The sequence below is a fragment of the Rosa chinensis genome, chromosome 7 (assembly GCF_002994745.2).
Source record: "Rosa chinensis cultivar Old Blush chromosome 7, RchiOBHm-V2, whole genome shotgun sequence".
NCBI lineage: Eukaryota > Viridiplantae > Streptophyta > Magnoliopsida > Rosales > Rosaceae > Rosa > Rosa chinensis.
The window spans coordinates 5,656,579-5,674,395 of NC_037094.1; the positions used below are offsets into that span (position 1 = coordinate 5,656,579).

At 38.1% G+C, this 17,817-nt stretch overlaps 3 protein-coding genes across 4 annotated transcripts; 1 reads left to right on the top strand and 2 right to left on the bottom strand.

Moving 5' to 3' along the window:
- Positions 1-1,520: 1,520 nt before the first annotated feature.
- On the top strand, positions 1,521-2,558 carry LOC112177302 (VQ motif-containing protein 20). Its single transcript, XM_024315604.2, has one exon. The coding sequence runs from the start codon at positions 1,554-1,556 to the stop codon at positions 2,232-2,234; it is 681 nt and encodes a 226-aa protein (XP_024171372.1). The 5' UTR covers positions 1,521-1,553; the 3' UTR covers positions 2,235-2,558.
- Positions 2,559-2,844: 286 nt separating this feature from the next.
- LOC112178585 lies at positions 2,845-8,478 on the bottom strand. Of its 2 annotated transcripts, XM_024316733.2 has the most exons (10): positions 8,083-8,477; positions 7,366-7,589; positions 6,929-7,163; positions 6,351-6,520; positions 5,674-5,816; positions 5,404-5,581; positions 4,695-5,271; positions 4,243-4,355; positions 3,389-3,632; positions 2,845-3,247 (listed from the first exon to the last, which is right to left on the bottom strand). In XM_024316733.2, the coding sequence occupies exons 2-10, from the start codon at positions 7,554-7,556 to the stop codon at positions 3,020-3,022; spliced, it is 2,079 nt and encodes a 692-aa protein (XP_024172501.1). In that variant the 5' UTR covers positions 7,557-7,589; positions 8,083-8,477; the 3' UTR covers positions 2,845-3,019. The 2 variants fall into 2 exon arrangements, with proteins under 2 accessions (XP_024172501.1, XP_024172502.1); XM_024316734.2 differs by lacking the exons at positions 2,845-3,247; positions 3,389-3,632 and adding an exon at positions 3,643-3,811 and having other exon boundaries at positions 8,083-8,478.
- Positions 8,479-14,501: 6,023 nt separating this feature from the next.
- On the bottom strand, positions 14,502-16,291 carry LOC112179762 (transcription factor BEE 3). The gene is made up of 6 exons (XM_024318241.2): positions 15,645-16,291; positions 15,434-15,556; positions 15,268-15,333; positions 15,105-15,173; positions 14,924-15,004; positions 14,502-14,786 (listed from the first exon to the last, which is right to left on the bottom strand). The coding sequence occupies exons 1-6, from the start codon at positions 16,059-16,061 to the stop codon at positions 14,688-14,690; spliced, it is 855 nt and encodes a 284-aa protein (XP_024174009.1). The 5' UTR covers positions 16,062-16,291; the 3' UTR covers positions 14,502-14,687.
- Positions 16,292-17,817: the final 1,526 nt, after the last annotated feature.

Below are 17,817 nucleotides of genomic sequence, written 5' to 3' on the forward strand. Positions count from 1 at the left end.
AATGGAATGGAATGTAATAAAATGATTACGGAGTAAAAACACCCCTGTGTTTACTAACACATAAAGGAATCGAAATGATTCCAGGTAAAAGAATTCCTGTGTTTACTAACACATGAAGGAATCAGAATTGGTGTAGATCCCACCTATTTATCAGGAATCGATTCCTGAATACTCAGGAATTCTATTACGAAGGGGGGGGAGATGGGTTTAGGAATCATTCCTCCGGAATCAATACCGATTCCTTTCTTCTCCCATTCCACTTGTCTCCGATTCATGATTATTTTCCATTCCAAGTAAGTAAATGTGCCATTAAGCGTTATTTACTTTAGGTTTCATTGCATTTTTTAGTTGGAATTTCTTTTCCTTTTTAGTTCGGATTTCTTTAGCCTTTTCGGGTCATTCGTATCAATTTTGAAATGTTTTTTTTATTATACTTTAATTTATATTTTTCATTGACGCTAATATTAGCAGTTTTAGTTCTAATATTTGACATTCTGATAACGATTTTCTTTAAACTTACATTGTTTATTCTCTACGAGATTGGTAATTTCACTCGCTATCTTTAATTGAAAAGTTTAGATGCAATTGGAGCTAATATTATCAACAATTAATAAATAAGTGAATAAAAAAAACACATTCAAAATTGACTTTTATAGTAAGTTAATAACAATACCATAAATTAAAACAAATCAAAAAGGCTAATTCGCTAACACCGAATTATATGAGGACTTTTTAGGTTCTTTCTAAGGTATTTTATTCCCCACATTTTCCTTACCAGCCATGAGGGGATAACATAGCTCAAACACACTTAAAAATGGGAGTGAGAGAGAGATGAGAATGTAGTAAGGAGTGTAAAGCCATCCGCAGCTTCCACAAAATGAACACTCCAACTGCTTCTTCCGATAAGCCCTCAAACTCACCAAATATGTCTCAACTGTCCTATCCCATCTGTCACACACCAATACCCCCAGTGCTAAAATCATGGAACTACGCCTCTTCCCTCCCTTACACATATCACAACCCCATACGTGGCACGGCGGCACTACGCGTCTGCTCGTCGAATAATAGGAATGCCTGCACTCGATCATTGTGATCAGGATGACGAGTAAAACATTAGTGGATTGGACGTACTATGTGAGCACAAGTGGCACGTCCGACCTTCCAATCACGGCCCGTTATATTCGTGGTATTTAAAACAAAACGTGAAAAATATTCCATAACTCTCTCTGCTTCATCAGTTCATCTGATCGATAAGTAGGAGGTATCCAGCGTGCATAATATTTGAGATAAACGTGCAAATTACTCCGTGGTAAAGTATTTTTCTCGATGCCTCTCTTACCCTTCAAATTCGATAAAACCACACAGCCCCATATATTCTTCACTCACCCTCTAAATTTGTTTCAACCAATCCCACCCAAATAGGAGGAACAAAATTAAACGTGCTCTCTCTAATCGCTATCCCTATATAAACAATTCCATTCTCAGCTCATTTCTCATAGTTTTGAGGTCCTAAAATTGCAATTACCTAGTTTCCCAACCAATTTCAAACCAAGATGAGCCCCCATGCAAATAAGATCACCACCAACAACACCACCACCACCAATGCCCTATATCCACCGCCGTTGAAGATCAACAAGGACTCCCATTTCATCAAGAAACCCTCCTCCTCCTCCTGCACCTCTTCGCCGCCGTCGTCGTCATCCTCATCGTCCACGTACGCAATGTTAGGGTCCACCGCCACTAGACCGCCGCAGCAGCAGCGCCACCCGGTGATCATCTACACGCATTCCCCTAAAATCATCCACACGCACCCGCGTGACTTCATGTCGCTGGTGCAGAAGCTCACCGGCCTCTCGCGGTTCGAGGATGACACGTCGCCGGCGGCGGCGAAACCCGAACCGCTAGAGACGGGAAATAACAACAACAACAACGTTGGCATGTCGTCATTGGAGGAGGAGATGATGCATAAGAGCCCTAATCAGGTTAATAGCAACAATGTGATGATAAGAAACGACGACAACGAATCTTCGTCGGTGATTACCGAAGAGAATTGCAGCAGCAATAACAGTAATAATAATCTTAACAACGTAGGAGGAGGAGGGGATTCATCATCGTGCTTTGTGCCGCCGAATCCATATCTAACCAACATTCCGGTGTTCACGCCGAACACGGATTTCTTGTGCACCAATTCCATGAACATATTTAATTACGACTCTATGATCGATCATCGTTGATCTGGAGACTACTAGTTCCTTTTAATTCGTCGGCAATTCTTCAATTCACAGAGATAAAAGCTTCCCAGAGCTCGGAATGATGGCCGTAATTACGCGCAAGACTGGTTAAGGGAAGGACTCATACCAATTTTTTGTTAGAGTATTTCATTTCAATTCATAAAAATTAAAATTTGTTGGTACGTTGTTGTTTACCATTTGATTTTTTGGTATGGTCAAGTCAGTTGCAAATAAGAGTTCTAAGTTTTTGGGTAGAACTTGTTAAAGGTTAAAATAGTGTCTGTTTTACCACTTGATATTACTCTATACAAAGAAATTCATTGCTCGATTAAAGGTTCTTCTCGTTGCATTTCTTTTTATTTGTTTCTACAGTATATATTTCCTAAATTATGTGCTGAATTGAGTGTCCACAATACATATTTCTTATATAATGTGCGACTCATTTACTTACACAGAATGTGAATCAAAACGTATTTGATTCACGAGTTTCTGAGGACAGAATTTGGAGTAGATAATGATTGAAACAAGGTTCAAACTTTGATGATTCAAATAGCAGCAATTTATCATCTGTATCAGTTAATAAGCTGGAGGCGCAGAAACAGAAAGCAAGGAATATTTTGGGCTAGTTCTTAGATCAAACCTTTTCATTTTTATAAATTTTCGTATCAGTTTATTTTGACTTTCAATGTTAAGATTTACACACTCACCTCTCTCTACTCGGGAGCTCTCTCTATATGTGCAAAGAAAACACTACATTAGCATACAATTACAATACAGATATTACAGCATCATCTCTTCTTTTTCTCTTCCTTTTCTCTTTCAAGTATAACTGGAGCTGCCGGTACGCTGAACCACCACTCTCGCAATCTTCTCATCCATCTCTCCGTGCTAGTTTTCCTCATTGGTGAATACCGTGTAAACGCTTCCAAGAAGATCAACAGAACAACGTACTTACCGGGGAGGAAGACCAGAGTCGAAGCCATCACTAAAAGAGCCACTGCTAATTTTTCGCTTGCCTGATCATCAGATGGAAAAACAAGCAAATATGAGCAATTTACTAAAAGGTGAGGGAGACAAATGGTATGTACAGAACACCATATATAATGATTATCCAGAGACATTGTTGGAGGAAGCAGCGATGACAAAGAGAGAAAAACCTGCGGAAAAAGTGACAGCAACAAAGCACGTAGCTTTAGGAGAACAATGTTCCCATCCTGGACGATCCCTTCAGCTTGGGAAATTGCATTCTGAACAGCCAAAAGCTGCTCCATTGTGTTCATTGGTGGTGGTGCTAACACCTTAACCTCGTGAACGGATATTCCTTGGCTAAAAAGCCGGGTGAGCATCATGAAGATCGCAATAAAGACGAGCGTAAATGCAAAGGCATAACTCAGCCATCCCCTGAAATATACACCCTTTAAGTTAGCTGGCAATAGATGGCCACCAGTGTCAAGTGCCGAAAGAAACAAAACAGAGCATAATCTCATTCTCCATAGTCTTTATTCCATAGCTATCTCCTGTTCTGTTGCAACATTTCTCTCCCATCCCATAAGAGCTCTAAGAAATAGTGACCAAATTTTCTGAAAATCATATGCCGAATTTATTTCTTCTGATCACAATTGCATGAAGGTAAAGGCGCATACACTGTAACATGTAACATCAAAGTATATGAAGGTTTTACACATTATTCATTCAAATACTACTATAGTGGCTTAGACCAAAACGAGTACCACTATGACAAACATGCACTGTTGCAGTAACAGAGCAGGTTAACTTATTATCTAGTATTATATAAGTACTATACACAGACTTCAAGCCAACAGAAGTCAAACAAAACTATTATTATATTATTACATTATGCCATCATCAAAGTTTATCTGTGTAAAAAATTCATTTTCCCAACCGTCCCCTCCTTCGTAAGTCTGGATAATGATTAATGAGTAAAGCAAGAAGCTGTTACACTTAGGATTACTAAAAAAATGTTGCACAATTTTTAATTGGCCCACTTTACCTGCATATGATGTAAGTGAAAACAACACAGAAACCCAGAGACTTAAGTGGATCCTCCCATAATGCCAAAGAAAGAAGCCATTTCCCCAGTTCAATCATTGGAAAGAGCAACTCCTGCAAGCGATCAAAGTTCAGAAGATGTTGCCAGAAAATGGAGCAAAACATAAGCTAGGTGAGAAAAGAATGCAGTAAACTCATATTTATATCCAATTAAGCATCAACTGGATAATTACATCCAAACTACCAGCACATAATGGAATAAATGGCAGATGATGTCTCAAAGGGAATTAGAGATTCACTGGAGTCTTTTGGCCACTGCTGAGGATTACAAATTAAATGTTTTCATAACTCCTTTAATTATACTCTAATCATCTTCAACTAAAACAGGAATTGAGATAGGATAAAGGGGAAGGTTTAAAAACTGGGGAAAAAACCTTTAATATCAGCAAATACCTTCATCACTGCAACATTTGTATCAATGCCTTCCACTTTGACTCCATCTACTGTAGCTTGTGCTTGTGCCACTTTTTCGTAATTGTTTTTTGATTCCTTAACTGCTCTTTCCAGTGAAGTCAGTTGTCCAACAGTTACCTCACCCACAGCAAGACCAGCCTCAACCGAATTATTAGAACTTGTTCCAAATGCGAAGCCCAAGTTAGAAATCATATCTAATGCTGAGATTGAATACATTCCACCACCAGACTTAGATGTGTCAGACCTATTTAATTCGCTTACGGTTGACATATTTGCAAGAGTTTCCAGTATCAGGTCTCCACCTGGTAATTGATCACAAAGATTGAACATTAAAAGACCCTCAGAGCGTAAAGGAGCAGAAGAAACTTCTTGAATGGCTTGTACTCGCAGAATCCCAAGCACAGCCTTTGATAGCGCTTCATCTCGTTTGACCCCCTTGATTTGGTATTTATGTATAAATCTGTGAACATACAAAATCTCTCTTATGATCGCTAGCCAGTAATCACGACGAGAATGCCCCTTCAGCTCAGGAAACTCTATCACAACTGGTTCTGATCTACAGAAAAAATAGTATGAAAGTGATGATCATGTTCTAATAAAACAATATTTTTTGCAATTTTAAGTACTAAGAAAGTAAAATGTACAGAAAAACTCTAACCCATGGACCAGTCAACTCCTAATAACTTACAATGAAATTGATTTATAAAAGACTGCCTTGTCAAACAGTCTAGTACCCCATGGGCCAGTCAACTCAGGTTTCACGACCTGTTTTAGGTCATCTGATAGGTCATATCGTTTTGCCTTGTCATAAGATACAACACGCAGAGCCTCAAAGTAAAGTGCATGGTCTGTCAGAATCAACCGTCCTGTTTGCACACCATAAAAATTTAAAAACCAATTTCAAAATACTCGATAGATATGCATTGACCATTTTACAATCTTAATCACATCTGCCTACCAGGCCATGTAGAAATTCCCACATGCTCAAGAACTGGTTGTGTAGTTACTGTTCCATCCACTTCCAGAATTCTCTCTCCTCTTGATGATCGTACAGCAGAAAGAAGAGATGACTCTGATTGGGTCCTCATTTTTCTTATTGCTCTGTATGAAAAAAATTTTAAAATAGCAGGACTAGATATGAGATCGAATGAATATGCTCCCAATGATTACACAAACTTTAGGAAATTGCACTGTTTCAACATTTAGTAATCCCTTCTGGAGACTGTATTCCACCAACTAACTGATATATGCATTATGCAGTATTTCCTCATAAAAATACATTTTAGTTGGTACTCTCTAGTGGAAATTTCTTTTCCTCTGTCAAATTAACAATACATTATCTGTTAGAGTGCAAACCAACTATAATTAAGCCAACCCCTGTGTGGGGTCTTTGAGACCTAATGGAATTCATAAGTCATGACCCTCACTAATTAGGGTGGAGACTAGTTCACTTATCATAATGATGACCAAACTCATGACAAGAATTTAACTGCCAGTATTGACTAATTAGGCTTTTCCTAGGTCGATTGCTTGTTATATCCTTCTGGTATCCTGTGCTCTTTTATTTTTATTTTTTTCATAATGCTTTTGTTTCCTGAAATGTATGTGCAATGCAAATTTAATTGAAGTATGTACCTTTCCAGTCCACTTAGATACTTGTCATAAGTGGAGAACTGAAGTCTCCCACCAGTTGATGTTGCAAGTACCTCAAAAAGATTTTCGCTGATAATCACATTTGCAATAATGGGAACTGACGGAGCTATTCTAGAGAAAGCCTCTATCCCAACTGATAAATCCTCATTTAACTGCACAAAAGACAAGGGCCTCTTGTAAGTGAGTGAGTGATAGAGAGAGAGAGAGAGCGCACCACCAGAGAGCTAAAGAAATTTGAAACTAAACAACTAATTATACAGATAGTCAAACACGTCTCATTAAGAGGAGTGCAAATAGAAATGCATATAAAGCGATTTGCGTGTCTGAAGGTATTAACCTGCTAAATAGTTTGGTAGACAATACAGGTAAGTAGTAACAATGGGCAAAGATATTTCAGAGCACTGCAGACATTCTAATGCAAATCACAATTAGGCACGATAAGCATGCTTTTATTAAACTTATAGTTTAGAACGTGTATCAGGACTTAAACATCAAAATATCAACAATAAAAGAAATAAGCTTCTAAGGGGAAAAAAATTTCAGAAAAACTTTAAGCTTACATTTAGCAAAGGTTGGCTGTCAGAAGCTGGAGCCTCCCAAGCTAGCATCATATCATATGTTAGGCGTCGAAACTTTTTATCAGCCAGATGACCTGTCACCTGAGTTGACAGAGCGAGAGCTCTGAACGAGCAGTATTCCAAAAAGTTCCTTGCATAGCGAGATGGATGCTTTATAGACTCGGAAGCCTCTGCACTGAAGCCTTTACAAAGCTCAGTCGTAGGAACACCAAGGATTCTGCACCATTATTTTGTAATCATAAGCAATTCATTTCTCTAAACTAGTTACAATATTTTGAAAAATAAGTTACGAATCTTGATAGTCATATGAAGCACCTAACATTGAAAAATAGGGTTCTAATGGAAACAATATCATGATCACTTTCACTCTGGCAATCTACAAGTTAAGAGTGTATGAGATGTAAAAGCAGGAAACTTACTTGGAGCATCTACGGACAACTACATTTGCAATAGGAGATAGCTCCGGTATCCAATTTGTTGGGGCTGAAGGAGACCTGTCCATCTCCTCCAATTCATCATCAAAAGGGCTTCGATTTCCAATCAACCATTTGAACGATCCTTCTCTTACAAGATTCTCGAGCATATTTCTGGTTTTGCTTGCCACTGCCATCCCCACTTCTCCCCTCCTATGTACTTACGTAAACTGCAATGAATTACAGCACCAAATCATACTCACATTTCTTGATTGTAACTCATGAGCCCAACTTCACCAACCCCACTGCCTCTAATCACCCTTTCCAAACCAATAGAAACATAAATACGACCCAAGAAGTTTCAAATTTGTTATTTCCCAATGACCAAAATTTAGCCTAGCCACTTTAAAATCCAACACCATGTTCCTCTTACAGCACATTCAGTAACTTCCCATCACAGTTTCCTCATTCAATATTACTTATTGATCATCAAACTATCATTTCAGTTCTTATTGATCATCAAACTAACTTGCAATTCATAATCCAAAGAACCCTTTTCTTTGAAGCTGATCATCAATGTAACCAATAACCAAATTTCACCATTAGTAATCAATCAATCTCTTTGAAGTTGCCACAGACCCAACAAAATCTCATTAAAGTCAAAATCAGCAAAAAAAAAAAAAAAAAAACTGAGCCCAACAACCCAAAACATAATCCACTTACCACAAAATGCACAGTCAAGCTCACACCTTTATCAGCATCCTCTGCTTTTCCCGATCAAAGTCTCCAACTTTCTGCAACCTTCCACAAAACCCAACTCGGATTATATGCTCAGGACCAATCTCCACCAGCCCAGTTCACCAATTTGCGAGATTGGGATTGGTACCAAAGCAGAGAAGAGTCGGTGAGACGAGCCACGTAGAAGGGACATGGTTATTCTGGCGTGGGGTTGGGTTTTTTAGTATATTGAAGAAAGAGGGAAGACTAAGATTGATGGATAAGAATAGAATTTGATAACAGCAAGAGTAGTGTCCAACAACACTAGTTCCGTCATTCTGAGACGTTGAGAAATCGGTGACTCGATTATTAAGAGGAAAGGGTGCAGGGGATGTTTTGGTCTGACTACGTTTTAATAGCCTCATACTTTAATGCATCAGATTATTAGAATCGTGTTCTATGAATTTCCTTTTTTGGAGATTGTTTTTGACATTTCCAAAAACTCCTTGATTTTTTCTACTTTAGGTTTATTTTCCAAGGAATGGGAAAAAAACTCGACTTCGAGTTGACGGGAAATGTTTAAGTTTGTATATAGACTGATTTTTGAAGAGTGGTCAAATATTGAGAAAAATGTTCTTTATATTTGTATGTAAAAATCGATGAATAAATCATTGCTACAAATCTCTCATTAAAAAAAAAAATGGTTAATTACATATAAGTGCATCTTTGAATGTTTTTTTAGTCATAAGGCCACCAATAAGTTTTTTCCCTCATAAGGTCACTAGATTAAAAAATGTGTTATATTTTGGATATTAAAAACCAACATATTTACATAAATGCCACTAGAGTAAAAAGTCAACATTAATTCTCTCTCTCCTCTCCGGCGAGGTCTCCGACCAACTCCGGCGGGTCTCCGACCGCCTCCGGCCAACTTCCGGCTGGTCTCCGGTCAACTCCGGCGACTACAAAGCTACTGTAGCTAGCAACAAAAGCTACTCTGATGAAATTTCCGGCAATCTCCGGCGAGGTCACAAAAGCTACTGTCACTGACACCAAAAGCTACTGTAGCTAACAACAAAAGCTACTCTGATGAAATTTCCGGCAATCTCCGGCGAGGTCACAAAAGCTACTATCACTAGCAATAAAAGCTACTGTCACTAGCAACAAAAGCTACTTTAGTAAGATTTCCGGCAACCTCCGTTGAGATAACAAAAGCTACTATCACAAATAATAAAAGCTACTGCTTGCCAAATAACCTATGCTCCCCAAAACAAAAAGCTACTATCCCCACCAACAAAACCTACTGTCACCAATACCAAAAACTACTCTCACCAGCAATAAATACTACTCTCACCAACGCTATAAAACTACTCTCACCAACAACAAAAGTTGCTTTCACCAACATCAAAAGCTACTCTCACCAAAAACTACTTAACCAACACCAAAAACTATTACCATAGCCTAACAAAACTACTATCACCGACTAAGAAAGCTATTACCAACTAACACAAAAGCCACAACGAAAAATCAAAACAACTATAAATATACAATGTTGAAGCCATGCACTGCTCAAATTTGAATGTATTGCACATATCATTATCCATCAACGTAACTTGTATTCATGAGCATCATTCATTAGAGTTAGCCAAAAAATCCATGGGAATTACCAAAAGCTACACTAGAGCATCATTCTCTCTGCATCATCTAACCCATCTGCCATGATTCAAATCATACTCTTGAAAGCAAGTGCACTCAATTCGAAAGCCCAATCCAAACCTTCATCTCATAGACGAAATTGAATGCCAGATCGGCCCTCGACGACTACGAATCATCCCAAAACACCGGTGCGAAGCAATCTGGAAGCAAGCCGAGCAAATGAACTACCTCTGCCTCTCTTCGAGCCTCCACGCCGCCGGTGAGGTCTAGATTTCAGTCCGGCGTCGGTGACCATCGCGCTCTACTAGACGATGAGCCCTGAGCGGCTTAGGAGGCAGTTCCAGAAGCTCAAGTCAATACCAAACTGAGCCCTAAACGATGTCGTCGATGTCTGGGCTGCCTCGCCTCGCCTGTCCTCGCCATGCACCTTCATCATCGTCGCGATTCTCCTATCACCTCTCCGATCACGATTATCAACCAGAAATCAGACTGCCGCTGACGACTTCCCGATCTGCCTGTTCCTCTCTTGTTTTCGTTCGATCTATAATAGGTGACGACAGCGGTGCAAGGTCTGGTAGCACCATGCTGGTGGTCGAATTGGAGCAGTAGAGAAATAGAAGGAGAGCTTTCTCGTTGAAATTGGAGTGGGCTTGTTGAAATTAGGGAGGAGGGAGGGAGAGAGAGAGAGAGAGATCTGTGATCGATGTAAGGGGTCGATGCAATTGGGTTTCCGGTGATTGCAGAGGGAAGAGAAGAAGAAGAGAGATCGGGGAAAAAAACGAGAGAGAGAGAGAGAGAGAGAGTTTCTTTTTGTTTTGGCTGGAGGAAAAATATTCCACAAAGGGTAAAATTGTCAGAGTGTAAATAATTTAAACATACAAGTGGCCTTATGTGTACAATAAAACTTTGGTGGCCTTATAGCTAATTTAAGTTTCAAACTGACATTTGTATGTAATTTTCTATAAAACAAAAATAAGTTTCAAACTGACACTTGTATGTAATTTTCTATAAAAAAAAAAGATAAAAAAGAGCGTACGCTTGCCTACACACGAATTATTGGTACAAGGTAAATTAAATGTTGTTATTACAAGTTTCTCATGAAAAATAAAATAAAGATGACACACTTCTATTGAAAAATACATCATCAATAAAAATCTCACATATGAAAATACATATTACTTTTGTTTTTCGTTTTCCATTTACTAAATTGTAAAATAATCACATACACACATCTGAAATAATCCTACCAAGGAAACAGAACTCTAGAGTGAAATGTTGATGAAAGGATTGTTACCATATAGGGCACAAGAATCACAATAAAAGGTGCACATTTGCAACAATGTTATCACCATTAGACTATTCACTAATGTACACCAACAATTTATCATCACAATTCCCCAAATGATAAATTGTCACCATACCTCATCATTTGTCTTACTCTATCACCTTCATAAAACGATCAATCCTATCTTCTTCTTCTTCTTCTTCTTCTTCTTCTTCTTCAGATCCCCATTATTGTCACAATATATTAACATCCATCCTTATCACATTACAATTTCAACTCTGTAACAGTATCTCCAAGTTAGACTGAAATTTTAGCATGAATTTCCTGCTTAGAGCCCATACACACCACAACAAAAAGCCCATCTCACTATATTATGGGCCTTTAAATCACAAGACTAGAAGTTGTGGAAAATTTCCTAAAAGCCCTATAACCTTCTAGTACTGCTGCTCAAACCAGTGGGTTTGCCAGATTGAAAGACTGAAAGCTCTTCCATATTGAACAAAAGCATGGATCCCTTTTGTTTTTGGTGAGTACTAGCAACGTTGATGGATCCCTTTTGTTTTTGGTGAGTACTAGAAACGTTAACTACTAGTAAGTAGTAACATGGATTATTTGGTGATTGGTGATTCCCAACTTTGAGTTGAACAGCACAATACAAGCTAGGGATCAGGGATGTTTTACATTGCTCCGGTGGACAGTAAAACTTTCGCACGATACATATATAGCTCTGCACAAACAACTTAATACAATCTGTCCATCACTGTCCCCTAGCCATTTCATTTTCTGCAAAATTCACATGAATATTCAAAGAGTTTAATCCCTGTAACTCTGTTTGATCAGCATTCACACTCCAGATGCTTCAGCATCAGTATATGTAAATATAGGGCCACAAACTTTGGAGCTAAGCTAACTTCACCTCAACATTTTACTCTTATTGGGAGAAACCAAATCATGCTGTCGACTTAAACATTCTGTATATAAATTGATCTTGCGCATAATCCAAATCCAAATATGGACTGTTTCATTTAGCATTATTGTTTGACCCCTAGTCTTCAGGCATTTCTGCATATATGCCTGTCCCATGAGAATTGAACAAGATAAGACATGGACGTGAATCTATCTAATATGTGATCTATATTTCCTTCAACCTAACTATGCACATCATGTTCGTTGTCGATGAATAGTTGTAAAAACTTGGAATTAGGTCACAAAGTATGTAAATCACATTCGACTTTAATTATTTTGGCGCCATCTAACTCGGACGTTATCCCATGAAATGTGGCCTTAAAGATGATCGGAAAGTCAATTTGGTTATTGGATCATTCGCTTAGAGTTTTGTCCCACTAAATTTCTCCAGACAAAGTTTTAATGAGGCCTCTAATTGTGTTTTTAACTTTTCGTACAAAAATTTTTCCTACTCTAATTTAAAAGTGAAAAAGTAAATTTCATTCAACTTTTGTAAGTTTGAGTTTGGGGCTGGGGATCATGGACATGCATGCACATACAGTCCTTTTTCAATTTCTTTCTCAATCTTAGTTTTTTTCATAGTAGTGGGGATGACACCATTTCCACTTCCAAATAAAAGCTCTAAAGACTACTAGTACAAGGGTCCTTGAACTTGCCCAATCTAAGTTCTCAACTTCCTAACTTCACTACGTAATTAAGATCCTCAATCTAATTATTTGGCACAATCCATTCACTAACTGTTTCCATGGGACCCTTGAACCCTCTTCCTCCTCTTTGTTCATGCATATTCTCCAAGAGACAAACCAAGACGTGGTCAAAAGAGGGTCAAAGAGAAAAGAAGAAAGATTTAGTTCAGTGGGATATGATGGAGGGAAAGCAAGATATAACTTTAGAGATCAAGGTTCATAAACCCGTATCATTTTGCGAAGTTGGAGAGTGAGTGAGTGAGTGAGTGAGTGCCCACAATTGCCCATGCCTCTTTTTGGAGGCAACCACTGGCCCATTCTAGCTGTCCCCTCTCTCTATCTCTCCAAGCTTCATGGATGCAATGCATCTAACCCTTCTTCCTCTCCCAAACTCACTTAAAAACTAAACTTGAAGACAAAAAAACTCTTCAATTCTTTTTTTCTCCCCCAATCATTCACTTCATGAATTGGCAATGTCCTAGAGGATTTCATGTGTATCTATCTAATTGTGGGATATCACAGCAAGCTTTGGTTAACTAGTCCTCCTAGATGGTGTAGGTTGCTTGTCAATTCTGGTTCCAAGTTTGTGACAGTTTGCGACTTGGCTCCTCTTTGGTTCAAGGGTCTCACTCAAAATATTAATGCCCCCAATTAGACATTTCCAAACTTTTAATTACCGACATAAATATAGAAGATAATTCCAAAGTTTTATCTAAAATTGCTGGTGTGATATATATCCAAGTTGCTGCTGTGCTAAAGATGATGTTCACATTAGACAAGTTGGAGTTACTGATCATCAAGCCGCGTATGAGCTGTGGCCTTCATTTTAGTCGACAGCTTAGTGTTTATCCACGTCTCAGTTATGACTCAATGTGGATTGACTGTGTTTTTCCAACCATAACACTATTTGTTCCACTGTTATAGTTACATCTCTTATGAAGATATAATGATATATCTCATTCTCTTGTGAACCTCAGCGATGACGTTATCAATATGATAGGTAAATATGATACGTATAAACATTACTCGGACTTTTTATCAGTAGACAAAGAAACTGAATTTTTTTGGCCAGGGTGGATAAATGAAGTGATAGCTAGTGACGGCACTCGGCATTCACTCACCCAAAACTTTGGGGCAGCTATTGAAGTATTAAAATGCTCTCCTTATATGTGTGGAGGCAAATGTTTGTTAAAATAGCAATGCTCGGTGAACAACCTTTTTGGGTATTATCTCCGTCCCACCTTATGTGGCAGAAAGTCCAATCTATCTTTGCATACACGTGATACCCAAAAATGTGGTTCACCTAACACTATTCTTGGTAAAAACTTAAAATGCTCTAAAGATAAAGATGTCTTGAAGGAGTGAGGGCCATGCGAAAAAGCTGAGATAAGATGTTTGAGGAATATATCTTTCATTCTGCATATTGATTAAAAGAGAGATACATTCCTAAATCCACTGTTGATGATTTATGACAGTGCTGGGTTAATTAGTTTCCACCAAATGTAGGTAGTAATGGCCAGTTGAGCATATCCCAGTTGGAGCCCAATTATTGAAAATTAGGATTCTGTCAGAAGAAGTCATTACAGTTTCTGTACTTATGAAACAGCTGTATATGTATTGGAACTGAAGGAGATGAGATTAACTCCTTTCCTGAAATCGACATTTTCCTAATGCTGTCTGGATTATGCTTCCTTGTGTCTCTGTTTTTGATTTGGCAGCATTACTCATTCTTCTGTCTATCATCTATGTAAAACCACAACTAGGAGAAAAATTTGACTGTAGTCCTTGTATTAATCTGGATAAATTTTCCCACATGAGTGAGGCTTTTTCAATTAAAGTATGAGACTTTACACTTATGCCAGACATAGCATGAAGTGCATGGGGACAAATTTTATATTAAAATGAAGGCCCTAAAATTATACATAAAATATCAGGAGATGGAGCTAGAGCAATAGCATCTTCATGTGTTTGTTGTATATTGCAGTAGCATCCAAAATTGTAGTCAGACTCTTTGAGACTCAGAGAGACCAATAATTAGTTGAGGAATACTGGAAGCTACTATCAACTACTCCTCCATATCCTGCTTCTATCTTCACTCTCTCCAACTCTTTTGCCCTCTGCAACATATAAATATATACATCAAGTCCTTGAATGGATTTTCACTTTTGAGTGATTAGTTTTTAATCTCAAAGGAGCCAAATTCGGAAGTCCAAAAGTTTTATAAAACGTTCTTGATGGAAAAAAATGTGAGTACCTGCATTGTTTCCATAGCATCTTCTGTCTCTGTGTTGAAGTCATGGAAAGAGCTTGCTGCAGTTAACCTCATAGACAGGAACTGAATTCAAAAGAAAAAAAAAAGGTATTAATTTCTTTAGAACAAGAAGTAGAAAAAAATAACTACAATTTGTTTGATCATTGTCAATTGATCAACTGACCTCAACCTGGTTCTGCAAGGACTGCACATAGTTAATTATCTCGTCTAGCATTACCGCCATTCCCATAGTCTGTAATCACATGATAATGAGTACCGAAAAATTATAACAGACTCAAGGTATATGTTGTTGTCACATAATATGTATTGCTAACAAATTTCTTTACCTTAGAGCAACCTGGGACAATATCTTGCAAGCATCTCAGTCTCTCATTGATTTTTCCTCTTCTAACCTGGTGGGATAATAATGCAGCATTCAATAAAAACCCATAATGCATGTATTTAAGAATGATATCTATTTGAGTTAAAAAAATTATTTGCAAGCTAGTATACCCTTTCTGCTAAACTGTGACTATCAGTGGCTTGGCCTCTCCTGGCTCTAACATGAACCACTTCCTTTGGTTTCTCATCTTCCTCCTCATTACTGATTTTCACCCTCTTTCCTCTTCCCAAGCTCTGCAACATACACAATCCAAATCAATCAGCACTAAACAGACAAATTACAAGCCAGAAACGAATTGAAAAGATTTTAATTGATGGTTACATTTTTTCTCTTGATCCCAGTTTTCGAAACTGAGGGATTGGAGACTCCAGAACTGCTCTCTGACATCTCCATTGCTATTCTCTTCTTGCTTTCTTGGAATTCAGGGTTTCCAGCTGCGACAAGGCACTGAGCAGCTGAGGCCTCATCATTCTGCAAGTTGTTGTCGCTGCTGCTGTTCTGTTGAACAAAACCAGCCGGAAAGTTTTCGACCAAGGTTCCTGGGAATTCAGGTCCTTGGCTGTTGCCAAAGAAATTGTCACTTGAAAAAGGCATGTAGCCTTGGAAGTGATTCAAGCTTGAGTAGTCCAAAACACCAAGATGATTGAATTGGTCTGCATACTGGTTTATAAGTATACTGCTTGGCTCAATGTCTAAGAAAGGAAAAGAAGGCTTCAAATCTTCTGTGAACTGAGCCATTGGATTTGGTATAGCAGACTCACAAAGCTCTCCTGCTAGCTCTAAGCTTAATTGGGTTTTTGGATAATGTAGCTGTGCAAGTGTGGAACTACTATTTATAGTGTAGGATTACATCTGCATGTAATCTCATCTTACCTTAACAACAATATATTAGTTGATATTTAATATTGATCATAATGAGGAAGAATTGGAAAGGGGCCACGTGGCAGAGTAGTGTGTTCCCCAGTGGGACCCCTTTCAGGAGGTATGTATCCAATAATAAGGGGGGCCATGTAGGGTTTTGGCACTGAGCTTTAAGTGTGTTGTGCTAGATCATATGAATGAAGTGATTGAGTTTTGAAAATGTTTTGGGGTGTTTTGGATTGAGTAAGACATGGAGGGTTTGGAGGTAAGGACTAAGCATTAGGTGCTAAACCTTGTTGGGGTGGAATTGCTGTCAATTGCAGAATTGTTGGTTGCTTCCTCTGCAACCAAGTGAGTGAATTACATTGTGGATTGTTGTTGCATTGCTCTCCACACACAAGACCAAACTTTTATTATATATATATATATATATATATATATATATATATATATTTGCTTTTTTTTATCCCACCTCACACGTGTCAATGATGCATGAACCCAAGACTTCTACAACATCGATATAACAAGTAACCAACAAGTCATAACTCACCAAATTACTGGATGTGTGTAGATAGAAAAGCATAGACCTGCATCATGTCCTAAAGGCATTGGGCCTAGAAACAATTAACTTTCCTCCTAAGTTCATTTGGGGCCTATCCAAATGAATATCAGTCCATATCAGAGTTTGCTTCAGAGAAATTCTCACCATAAACATCTGCATCAAAGCAGAAGCTCTAAATTTCTATCATATATAGAAGAACAGAAGATCAGAAACTCCATACTGTTTTCACTTGAATTCTAAGTGATCTACGTGGATCATCTTTAATAAGTATCAACAACATGAGTGGAGCCACTACCCAAATTTTAGGGTTTAGTGTTTGTACAATACAAGACTCAAACACATGCTACAAAAGAAGAACAGATACACAACAATACTGGGCCATGAACAAGTCTCATTCAAAACCAAGTCCAAAACTTCATCACCTTCCGAGAATTAGTGTGAGTATATATATTAGTTCATTAGTTCAAAGAGAGAGACGGCCTGACTATTGACAGTTTCTTCTAGCCGGCCCTGATTGTTTCTTTGAAGTTCCACTGATTGCAGAGTCTCAATCAACAGCTAGATATTCATATTCAGAGTTCTGGATGATTAATTTGTTCAGAACTGGTTACTGTTACAAGGTCAAACACTCGAAGTCTGAAACTGAGGAGGATATAGATAGTAGCTAGCAATTCATATCAATATACTGAGATACAGAATAAAGACCAAATTGAATGTATGCGCCTTGATCTTTCTTGTAATGTAAGAAAGCTAGCAGCAGAGCCAAGCTGAGCTAATTAACTAGCATGATCTGGAGTTTTAGTCACTGTAATACCAAACCTGTGCTGAATAAAGCAAACTAGCTAGCTAGGTATACTATGCTTAGGAATACATAGCTCACTGCACAATATGCATGCAAGATGAAAATATATATAATCTGCAGGTTGCTATAGGAAAATAATAGTGTGCATGTCAATATGTGTGTGTAGCGTTTGGATTTAGTAAAATATTACATTTTGTTGTTTTCTTTGCACCAAATAAGCTTTGTTTTTTTATTATTTTTATTTGTCAATCAGTTAATCACACGGTATC